Source organism: Indicator indicator, chromosome 1 (genome assembly GCF_027791375.1).
Source record: "Indicator indicator isolate 239-I01 chromosome 1, UM_Iind_1.1, whole genome shotgun sequence".
Taxonomy (NCBI): domain Eukaryota; kingdom Metazoa; phylum Chordata; class Aves; order Piciformes; family Indicatoridae; genus Indicator; species Indicator indicator.
In genome coordinates, this window is record NC_072010.1 from 34247362 (window position 1) to 34259920 (window position 12559).

The 12559-nt window shown below is 37.7% G+C and overlaps 1 protein-coding gene across 2 annotated transcripts in view; it reads right to left on the bottom strand.

Moving 5' to 3' along the window:
* The window catches only part of NAA16 (N-alpha-acetyltransferase 16, NatA auxiliary subunit), a 66544-nt gene that overhangs the window by 43752 nt on the left and 10233 nt on the right, over positions 1-12559 (bottom strand). For both annotated transcript variants that reach the window (XM_054397954.1, XM_054398035.1), the window contains exons 2-5: positions 7201-7285; positions 4959-5063; positions 3394-3551; positions 1880-2014 (exon numbers count right to left, since the gene is read on the bottom strand). In XM_054397954.1, coding sequence (XP_054253929.1) covers positions 1880-2014; positions 3394-3551; positions 4959-5063; positions 7201-7285 — 483 coding nt within the window. The remainder of the gene's footprint in view (positions 1-1879; positions 2015-3393; positions 3552-4958; positions 5064-7200; positions 7286-12559) is intronic.

Consider the following 12559-nt stretch of genomic DNA (forward strand, 5'->3'; position numbering starts at 1 on the left):
TCAACATTGATTTTCTCTTCTAGTGGTTGGGGCTATACACAGACCTGCACTCCTCAAGGTGCTAGCACAACAAAGCACAAGCCACTCTAGTTGCAAGAAAAATGAAAGTGAAGTGGTTGGTCATCCTTATTTTGAGTGTTTTGGGACAGAAAACAGAATGACTCAATTCTGTACCAACCTCAAAAAAGAAGAAAGACTTGACAACTGATTTTCTATAAACTCACCGTTGTTCAACATTTTTAGCATATTTCTGTTCTTTAGTACTTAACTATCTCTTCCACCATTTGCCTGTGACTGACATGATTCTAATCAACAGTTAAACAGCTCACCATTCAAGTAAAGGTTTTCCTCCTCATGGAAATTTCACAAGTACTTCCAGTTTTACTTAAAAATCAGAGCTTCTTAGTGATTCCTTTGGTTTAGACTAAGAGTTAAGATTGTGATAGCTTGCACAGCAGACTCAATTGATTAATTATGTCACTTGTGGCAGCTGGTATTTTAATCTGGTTTAGCCAAAGACCGAAGAGCATATCATCACGCTGCACTCAAACAGGCACATTTACACACAACCTTTTAGAAAGGACAACACGAACAGCATCACTTCCCTTCTCTCCAAGGGACTAACACCACTGCTACGCTGTCTTGGTCCTCAAAAGAACCTCAACTTCTTACACTTCACTTGAAGTTTTTTCATCTGTTACATATTAATTCAACACTGAATTCAGATTAGGTTCTGCTGACTCATTCAAGAGCCAGGACTTTTTGGCTATCAAATGGTCATAAAAGATGACCTAATTTTCATTTAAACTTAGTCTATTCATTTTTCATTCAATACTGAAATTACAGCTCTTTTAAAATGTAATGTTATAATGATATATATACCTGACTTGCAATATCCTTTTACCACAATACACAACCAACATACAAACATTGGTCCATCCAAGTAATTACCAATTTCTCCTCTGACAGTTATTACCATTCCAGCTGTGTAAGATTGTAAATGCAATTCTCAGAAACAATGTGAGAGTTTTTTTGTTGTTTGGGGTGGGGTTTTGGGTTTTTTGTTTGTTTGTTTAATGTACATGGTTGGTTTTGGTTTTGTTTGTTTTCAAATCACTATCTATAGCTCAGGTGTTATCTTAGTATCTGCACATTGTCCTTCCAGCACACCTCCCCAAGATGAAGTCTACAAATACAATTTTTCTTTCCACATTACAGAAAAAAAAAAAAAAAAAAAAAAAAATAAAAATATCCACTCTGTTGATCCAGGCTTTAGAGTTCTGCTTTATCAACAGCAGAACAATGGAATGGTCTCTCTCAGAGTTATATTCCATGACTTTAGCATTCTACCACTTGGTTTACTCCCAAGTTTCAGTACCACCAAATCTCCTTAAAGATTTTCCAGCTATGCTTTTGTGTTACTTTCACACTAGGCACCGACTATGTGTGTAATATACAGATGTATACAAAGCAATGCAAGTTTCTACTCACATTCTTTATAGAGATGTAATAGTGTGGCAGGATAATGGGCAAATGAGCATGTCTAATATTAAATAATTTCTGAAGTTTTACCTACTGTAAAGGGACAGGATCATTACAGGTTTCCTTTATCTACAAGCCTCACAAACATGAAGTTACTCAGTTACTCCACATCAGTCTACATTGTATCCTCAACTGTAACAGTCTACTCTGAGGGGAAACAGTATTCCTGTAAAATTAGCATCAGCTGTTCAGCTCCTGGAAAGCATAAAGCAGAAAGTGCAACAAATCCTAATTCTTAACTGATTACTAATTAGCTCTTCTTAATCACAAAGTACTATTTTCTCAGATTCTGCTTCTTACTCAGAAAATGTTCTCTTTCCAGAATAGGAAGTCTTACCTGTTGGGTTTTTCTAAACTCTTCAAGTAGTTTTAAGGCCATATCATAATCTTTTAGTAAGTGGTATGCAATGGCATATCCAATCCAGGAAGCCCGTTGTGTGGGGCGCAGCTGAAGTAGCTGGTACCTTGTCTCCTTCAGTAAAAGAAAAGCAATTTAAAAAGAGATGTTAAAGAGTCACTACACCTTTACCATGATTTATCACCAATACTTGCTAAAGTTTTAAAAGAAAGCTCCAATTTTTTAAAACTCTAATCATCATGGGGAAAAGTAGCATGCTTCCCTCTCTTGAATCTGGGGGTTAAGTTCTAAATCTAGGATTCCTGTGGTTTCAGTTCAGGCAGCAACTGAGTACCACATGGCTCATTCCCACCTTCCTCCTCCAAGTGGGACAGGCAGGAAAAATGGAAGGCAAAGATAAAAGCTCATGGGTCAAGATAAGGACAGTTTAACAGCATAACACAAGGAGAGACATAGCAATAATAACAATACTTCTAATAAAGGAATGTTTAAAGCAAATGATGCACAACGCAATGCTCACCACCCAGAACCCGATGCTGAGCCTGTTCCCAAGCCTTGAATCCTTTTCCCTGACACCCAGCTTCCCCAATTATATACTGGGCATAACATCATGTGTTATCAAACATCCCCTCGGTTAGTTCAGGTCAGCTATCCTGGCTGTGTTCGCCCCCAGTCTCTTGGGAAAGCTAGCTCTTTCAGCTGCACCCAAGACAGGGAGCCATGGCACAAAGCATAAAATTCATTGAGACACAGAAACCCACAGAAACAGAGGCAGTACCAGCCTCATCACAGCCAGGCACAAAGTACTCATACTGCTGCAGTACTTAAACACCCTTTTGGAGTCAAATCACATAACTGAGTCAGTTATTCTCTTTTCTTGCACTAGGAGATTCAATGTCCTTAGTGAAGGGTATTAAGTAATGCTGAATCCCATAATTCAGTCCTCTACTTTACATGTCATAAGGGTTGGAAGAGGAACAGGTATTATCCCTTCCATAACCTATCAGTTCAGCCATTTCGAAGTCATTAACAGAAACATTTTCAAACAAATTCTAAGGGTTTATGACAAAAATCACTATTGAGTCCAGAATTCAGTCATCATGTGGCAAGTTTCCCACACTCAAACATGTTTCTCACAAAAAACACCTTCAGTATATGCACCAGAAACACCATCTGCAGTACTTCACAATAGCACAGTAAGCACTACTTTACTTGCTAAGCTTTAAGTCTTATCCTTACCTTTATTATTATAGTGAAAAATTGAGAACTAGTTTTACAAGGTGATCCAAGTCAAATCATAAGGGTACTTCTAGTTTTGTTCCCAACATTACATGGAGCTCTGCTCTGCATTTTCACACTCTCTTTAACAAAAGCCTAAGCTACTTTTGAAACAGCAAAAGTGAGTAGCAATAGAATTACTACCAATAAAAGGCTTAATAATGGAATAAGACAATAAATAAGGCAGTAAGTGGGAATGCAAAAAGAATACTTACTCTATATCCTTCTAAATCCCTCATCTGAATCTGCAACAGAGAAAGATCTCTCAATATCTGTAGATTATCTTTATCCAGTTTGAGTGCATTCCGGTAGCACTTGATGGCTTCATCATATTTCTTGTCAGAACGTTGTAAAAGACCATAGACATGCCAACCTAAAGTATGTTAAGGAAGTTACATTCACAGTTTTCACCAAGTAACTGGAATGCATTTGTGTTACAGACCAAACAGCTTGATAACTTCCTTGAAGATCAGCATCCAAATGTGTTAAATTACTGCAGCCAGACATTACTGACATTTTGAAGTATTAAATGCTGCCAAATAAGCAGCAGAATATCATCTAAAAAAAACCCAAAACTTCTTCAGTTGACACTTCCTCTGAATTCAGAAAACAAAACATGTTTTAGTCTTAAAGCAAATTCTGATAGTCAGTAAAACAGTGATAAAAACCCATCAAAACTTTTTAATTATCAAACTTTTTACCTGTGTCCAGAAAGTAGGTCCTTTTAACATCAACCCACAAGTTAGATCTAAAAATAACACAGCTCCCTCCAGTGTTTGTCTTCCAGACAGTTTTAAGAGCCAGCATTAATTGAAGACAAGAATTAGCGATACTGATAAAGGCCACTCTGGAATTGTTTTGGAATCAGAATCCCCCAAAACTCTCAGATTCTTTTGCTCTCCGACTTAACAGTTGAAGATTTCTTACACAGATTAAAGTTGCTTTGGTATTCCTTAGGAGTTCTACTTTTAAGACCAAGATGATACAAATTATGTTTGCTCTACAGCATACCTCTAGGAACTCGGATATCTTCCGCATAAGCTCAAGCTCCCAGGATATTTAATAGAGGAATGGTGTAAACAGCCATCCCTTTATCTTAACTAGATGACCATCAAAAAGTGTTTCTGTGACAATGAAGGAAGATGTATTTTTTTAATATTAAAACCTCAAACACGTAAGGGGGAGTTTGCCCTGTAAAAATGCAAGTCAAATGCACACAGAACAAGTAAGGTATTTTGTGTAAATGTGAAGTGGCCTCCTGCCTGTATCTTACACATAACTACCCAGGAGCTTTGGGAGTAGCCAAGTATTTCACAGGTATAAACTTCTGGAAGGCAAGCTTAGAACAGAGTAGCAGTTACCAAGCCAGAACACCTAAACCATTATCTAAAAATCTAATAGCAAATCAGATGTTTAGAGCACATCTAGATGTATTTCTTATACCCTTTTAAGGAAGTAGCAAGCTTTAAAAAAGACATATTTTACAAATCATACCTATTCTCTGTAGAAAGTAAACATTACAGAGGGTCTTTTCCTAAGAGATAAACGTAAAAGGCATTTTTCTTAGGGGTTCTGCAAATATCATACAAAGGAAAATAAAACCTTATTCCAAGTATTTGGTTACCAATTAACATGCACTGCACACATCTATTTTTGAGATTTTTTTTAATGTAGGCCCTATTATGTGCTCCAGAAGTAGGTACTGATGTAGCAATAAAATCATACACATTGAAGTGAAAACTCCTAGCACAAAGATCAGTTCTTGTTTCACAAAAGATACAGACATGACTCTTCACATCATTCCGAAGTCCTTTACGAACAAATTCATATGCTTCTTCCTTCTTCCCTAAGCAGTTCAAGGTCAGTCCTTTCATGGCAAGTGTTTCTGTAAGAAACAGCACATACTTACATTTCTGACTTCCTTTACACCAGTTTCACAGTGCAGAATATTCTTTGAAGTTGTTACAAAGTCAAGTTCCCCATTAAATAATAAATTAGATCAGGATGGAAACCTTGCACAGCTGAAGACAGTTAAATGGAAGCATTTCCTTTCCTAAAATTGGTCTTAAAGACCACTGTAGAGAATGATACAGATGTTACTAACACAAACAAAATTTAATTATAAAAGCCATTTGACTGGCTTTAAGAGAATTAACAATAAGATAAAACTATTTCAGAGATCTTGTCAACATTTGTGTTAAAAGTCCCAGGTAGGCAGAACAAGAAAATAAGATTTATTAGGTTGTACCATACCACAAAAAACCCAGATCTTTCACAGTCAGCTCCACTATTACAGGTTGCTAATAAAGTATTAGTTAAGAGGAGAATATTTCCTGCTACAGTATTTCAGGGGTAAGCGACCTTCTCATAGTAGTAGTATTTTCATCAGCAATATGAGAGGCACAAGATTCCAAATATAATGGTATGATACTGCTCCCCCTCTTCCCTCATTCTTCAGGTGACACTGTGGGAAACAAGTTACATGTAATGCATGCACTATGACTGAAAGCTGTAGCTGTTCCAGATTTTTTTCCCCCTAAACAAGAGACCACTTAGTCATGGTCCCTACCAGAAAATTAGTCTGATTTTCTTCCAATTACAACCTTTTCCCCGGTGTTAACAGTGACAGCTCATCATCTCAGTATCAGCTCTAACAGCAGTTGAAAGTCTCACTGACAGACCTGTTTAAGACCATTTTCTGCAAAAGCACACCTAAAATGAACAATGACTAAAAGGAGACAGGAGTTTGTTGTTTTTTTTTTTTAAGTTGTCCTACCTCCACCATGTAAGAACAGAGAAAGTTACAATGATACCTTCCCAATAACATTAGGAAGCCTGAAAAAGAATATTCTCGTTATAGGAAGGAGGGCAAGCTACTCCTATGTTCCCAAATCAGGGAGATAACTGTCCAGCCACAGCCATCCATCTACTCGCCACCTTCTCTCAAAGTTTTCTCAATATCTTGTCTCTGAAGCTATATGTGACGTAAGTGCAGCTTCACATCAGATCATTGGCTTCGTTCTGCTTCAGATTGTTTGCTCCAAGCTTTGCTCTGAAGCTTGAAAGCCATTAGTGGCTCAGAGCCCAAGTAGTATGTGGACTGCCAAGTCATCTAGCTGTACTGGAAAAGTTTGAGCTAGCAAGAGCAGAAAAGACAGATGTACACCAAGACATTAAAAAAACCACAACTGCTAGTAGAAAAATGCATTAGATCAGAGCAGGACAAGCCACTCCAGATCTGAAGTATTTTTATCTCTAGGGAAGTAACAGCAGACTGAAAGAAGCATGAGAAGTATTAGTTGAATATTTTGTCAATATCTGGCAGTGTCAAACAGGACACAGTACACACACACTCAGTGTTATGTTGCTTCAACAAGACACAGACAAGAAAAATATCACTGTCAGAAAGATGAGCTCAACCAAGCAACAGAAACTACAATAAAGAAAGTATCTTATTGAGGATTAAGTTTTGACAGATATACAGATGTAAATTGAAGCAACAGTTTGCTGTCCTGTTTCCTACAATATTTATCAGACCAGGGTTTCCTGATTCTGTCTTTAAGTCTTAGCTGCACTAATTTTACACTTAACTTCACTCCTTCTAAGTGACAATTTGGTATGCAGCACAAAAATTTTAAGACTATGAATTTGACCAAAAAAGGCAAAATTTTCAATTCACTGACAAAATACCTTCATGTAATAGTAAGGAAAAAAAAAGGCTGGAGATGCTATTAAATAAGAATATAAAACAACATCACATAAGCTTCACTGAAAGTGCACTTCCACCATATATTATTGTCTTCAGCATCCTACCACACTGGAGTTTTTGACTGAGCTAGGGTGGAAACTTAGTCTAAATGCCCAAAGACTGCATATCCAGAGTAATTACTTACTCAGTCATTAGGATTGAATCCTACTGAGACAAAGCCTCCTTCCTTTCTTAACAGTATGGAATAGACTGTACATTTAAGGTAATGACAGGAGGCAAAAAAGAAAATACAGTATTTTGAATCTGCAGTTACCTCCATGTTCAGCAAATTTTGGGTTAGAGAGGATCATCTTGCAGAACTTGAGTCCATTTTTGTACTGTTTCTGTTCGTAACATTTCTGGAAAAAAAGATGGAATACAATCACTGAAACACATGGAAAACCAGAGTGCCTTAACATACTATTGCAAATGTAGCTGTTCTTCCAGTAAGGTATGGTAATCGGATCACTAATGAGCTCTAGGTGAGTATGACTATTCATCTTACAGTGCCCTTTTCAGCATTCAGAACAGTATCTGCCCTCATTTACATGCAGCCAACACTCTACCTCATAGTCTTCTTTTTGTAAGAACTTAGTAATTCCTTCTCAACAGAAATAGGAAAGGTAAGTAGCAATGTCTAACTTCGGTTCAGAAACTCTGAAAATAAGAGAGCCAAGTTGAAAATCTTGGCTCAACAGAACTTTTGCGAAGAGTTCGTCTTGAAGAGTGCCAATATTTTTCAGCATTCCTTTTCCCTGGCCTAGTGACCTTCAAATAAGAATCTCAGACAGAAAACCTTCTTGCGCATGTAGAGTTTTGGGAGGAAGAGAAAAAACAAAGTAGGATAAACCCTATTGTAACCTCAAAAATCTCTACACGGATATTTGAAGAGGCAGAATTTATCCAGGTATTAAAAACCACCCAATTTCTAGCTGGAGTAGTACAGCTAAGGGCTACTTTTATCTTTATTTAGGGTACCATTTATTTAACCCTTAAGAAAAAAAGGCAAACAATACTGTTCAACTGTGGAAACACAAAGGGGGAAAACAAAGCCCCTAACAACCAAAACTTATGAACCTCTCAAGAACCTGTGTCCCTTTCCTTCTTTTGAAGAAGATACTACCTGACATTAATAAATTCATAAGGACTTCACAATTTAAAATCAATTACTGATCACTACAAGTGACTACTGTAAAACAAGGTCAGTTAGAGGCATGCATGTGTCAGTAACCACGGAAGTGACTTAAGGTCATTTAAACTTCTTAACTTGAAAGGAAAAAAAAAAAAACCAAAAACACCACAAAGAAAACCCATGTTAGCTTAACTTGACAGCATTTTCAGTTGACAAGGTTTTTGTCCTCTTGTAATTTCAACAGCTGTACATAATTTCAGTTATGTGTTTGAGTACTTCAACAGTCTCAAATCACTTTCACTCCATCAGTCTTCCAGGACAGGGGTAAAATCTATGTCAAGTGAAGGTGGTGTTTTGCAGTCCATTGCAGTCATAATACATCATTACATTGTCTCTGTGGGTACAAGCAGTGCAGAAACATGCCTACACTCACATGTGGATAATTAGCCAAGGTGCCAAAACAAGGGTCCTCCTCCAAAATAAGGATCAGTGGGAAGAGACTTAACTGCAGACAGTTTTTATGTCCTTGCTGCCTGAAACTCAAGACACTGGCAGTTAACCATGACTAAGAGACTAAATCACAGAATTTAGTGTCAGTGGAAACCTTTGGAGATCACCTAAATCACCCCACAAAACAAAGGACAGTAAACCTTGTTATTAGATGAAGTTGCTCCACCTGGCTGACTTCTGGCAAGACAGCCAGGGAGTTCCTACCAGAATCAAATAGTTAATGCCATGGCAATTAACATATGAAGAACAGCAACAAAAAGCACTGAGAATTTTAAACCGAGAATTTAAACCAAGAGCAAGTTTCCACATCTTCATCTGAAATAACCCAGGTTGCAGCTAAATTTGGAAGTCTCCTTTGGGGGAAGGTTTTTCTGGTTTGGGCTTTTTTTTGGTGGCTTTTTGTTTGTTTGATGGTTTTGTTTTCTTTCTTAACACAGGTAAGCATACTATTTTAAGACTCCATAACGAAATACTAACCATGCTTTAAATATGCTTTTATCATGATTTAACACATCAGCTATCAGTTAAGTACTCCACAGCCACTTACTCACTCCCTTGACCCAGTGGGATGAGGAAGAGCAGTTGAGGAAGGAAAAGATAAGGTAAAACTCTTGAGTTGAGATAAAAACAGTTTAATAGCACAGAAAAGGAAGGGAGAACAACTACTAGGGAATAGCAAAACAACAAGCAATGCACAACACAATTGTTTACCACCCACTGACCAAGGCCCAGCCAATCCCTCACAGTTTTCATACTGGGCATGACATCATGTGGTATGGAATATCCCTTTGACTTGTTTGGGTCAGCTGTCCTTCCTGTGTCCCCTCCCAACTTCTTGTGCACCTTCAGCCTCTACTTGCAGGGCCTTCAGAGAAGCTGAAGAGCCATTGACTTAAAATAAGCACTCCTTGGCAACAACCAAAACAATGTGTTGATTATTCTCATCCTAAAAACAAAAAAAGGCAGTACATAACTTCTAGGAGGAAAATAACCCCAGCCAAAACCAGGACAGCTTTCTAAATTTACTCAGGTACAGCTACAGAAGTAACAGAATAGTGCACATTCACCCACGATTCTACAACTCCTGTGAACTAAGTAAAACTCCAAATACGCAGCAACATTTAACCACAGAGCAGAAGCTATTCAAGTCAACTGTGCACTTAAAATAGATTAACTACTTAAAAAATATCTACTTTACTACTTCTGACATTTTTATCTTACAGAGTTCAGTCTGAGGCCTAGAATAAGAACTAAACTTAGATAATTATAGACATATATGAGACTTTTTGGAGGACTAACAAGGTAACATTTTCCAAAGGCCAACAGATGGATGAAAGAGAAGTTAATGCTCTGCACCAAGAGAAGCACAAGTTCAACATTTGAAGTTGCTTAGCTTGTTGATAGACAACCAGTATACTTGTCAATAAACAGGTTAGATCAAAAGCTGACACATTTCTGGTCCATATGGTAGTTGCTAATTAAGGCTGTCTACAGACAATTGAATCAGTACAAAATTTGGCAGCATGTTCCTGGGGCTCAGTATTCGGCTCTGTTCTCTAAGATTTTTGTCAATTCCCTGGACAAGGAGATCAAGTGCATCCTCAGTTAACAGCTTCAAATTGGAATAAGCTAGGTTTAGATTAGACATTAGGAAAAAATTCTTCAACATGAGGGTGGGCAGACCCAGAGAAGTTGGGGAGGCTTCAACCCTGGAAGCATTCAAAGTCTGCTTGGATGGGGCCTTCAGTAACCTGGTCTAGTAGAGGTATCACTGCCAATGGCAGGGGGGTTGGAACTAGATGATCTTTGAGGTCCTTTCCAACACAAAACATTCTAACAATTCTATGAAATGCAACTTTATGCAATGCCACCAGCTACAAGACAAGCCCTACTGGTTAATCCTACCCCACTCCCTCCAAATACATATACATACATATTTGTAAACAAGTTACGTATTTACACCAATAAATCAGCTTAAATGTATGCCAATATAAAATGGCTTTGCTCAGCAATTCTAATTACTTGACTCTCATTAGCACATAACAGATATACTGAAAGGCTTACAGATTTACTTTTGTGGACAAGCCTGAGGCTTAAAAGCATCCAAACTTCTTAATGCTTTTTAACTTCTATATGTCCAAACACTGAGTAAGCATATCATGCTCAACTTGTATCTTGTTTACAGGAGACGAGCTTGATGCCATATGATATTACCTCACTATGCAGCTGAGATGGGAATTTCATAGTTGAGAAATGTAAAGTGTCCATATGTATTCTCAAGTTTTGCACTAATCAGAACACATATAGCTGAAATGACTTCATTAGTATTTTTGTCCTGTTGCATTACATCTTTGGCATACCAGAAGTTCAAGGTAACATCCTCAAGGAGTTTTGGTTAAGTTTTGTTTGGTTTGTCTTACCTATTGTGCTTAATATGAGGCACCCACATCACCCTCTTACATCAATAATTCCCTGCTAAAACTAAAATCAAATTACAGATTTCTACATGCCTGAAACCTCAAAGGGAGGTTTTGGCAAGGCCAGAATGTTACTCAAACTTTTTACTGCCAGGTTCCTAGAAGGATATTACCTTCTCTGGCAAACATACCATCATGGTTAATTTCCTTTTGCAACACTAAATCCATGATGTAATCTACTTGCAGATTTTGCCATAAAATTAAGCCAGACATCATGCCTTGTACCACATGCCTTCTAGCAGAGATGAAATAAGCACAGCACCTAGAACGTAACTGTAAAAATACCACAAAAAGACTTGAATCTTATATTACAATGCTTTGGTGCTTCTACATAGGGAACTGCCATTCACAAATTCTAATTTACTTTTTGTACCATGCCTGCTTTTTTTAAAGAGACAAAGATCCCTTTACTAAATATCAACAGTCATGGATACAAATGATTTGCTAACATTACTTATAAAACAGAACGACCTCATCTATTACTACTCAATTTACATATAAATGGCATGTAGGATTAAGTTGAACTATTCACAGCATCACACTAGTAAGTTTAGTAAAGCCACGCTTTTACAGACTGTCTCCCTAGATAAAGCATGTAACTTCAAAGAGTCTTGTATTGGGAATATGGTATATGGTTTTCACATACTGAATACATGATTTAATACACAGATGGGCATCTTCATGGAAGAGAAGCCATGGCTCATGGCTCTCAGACATTACATTCACTTCTGAGAAGGCATCTAACAAAGTAAATCTCTGCTGGCTGCTCAAAGTGACTGCAGATGCAGTAACCAACTCCCTTCGTCACTAGCTGTCCCTAGTGCCCATAAACATACAAAAAAGTGACATGACAGTATTTCATAAAGCACTTTCATGAAAAAGCCAAATAAATAAAATGTAGTATCACATCAAACCAAACAGTAGTATTAAGCTTAGCAACCAGGCTTCCTTGATCAACCTAAACAGTGTCATGAAGTTGTTTGAGAGGGTGTATGACTAACAGACCTGCAACAATGAAGTTAAACGAAATGAGGCACTGAGCAGTCTCATGGTGAGCATGCGTAAAAACAGCTTACAAGGTAGATGAGGACAGACATTCCAGCAGCACCTGCTGTGAAAAGGACAAGTGGCAATGATTTTAAACTGAGGATAGATTTAGGCTAGATAGAAGGAAGAACTTTGAGGGTGGTGAAAAAATGGCACAGGCTGCCCAGAGAGGTAGCAGATACCCCATCCCTGAAAACATTCAAGGTTAGGCTGGAAAAGACTCTGAGCAACCTGATCTAATTAAAGATGTCCCTACCTCTACCAGGGGGGTGTTGGACTAGATGACTTTTAAAGGTCCCTTCCAATTCAAACTATTCTATGATTCAACATGCAATTTTCTTTAGTAACAATACTGCAATTTGGAAGTTAGTTTTGATGCCTCTTGACAATTACTTCAACTAAATCCAAAGGACTACCCGCAATTGAACACTATTCTCAGATCCTGCCTGTACAGCCCATGTTCTATT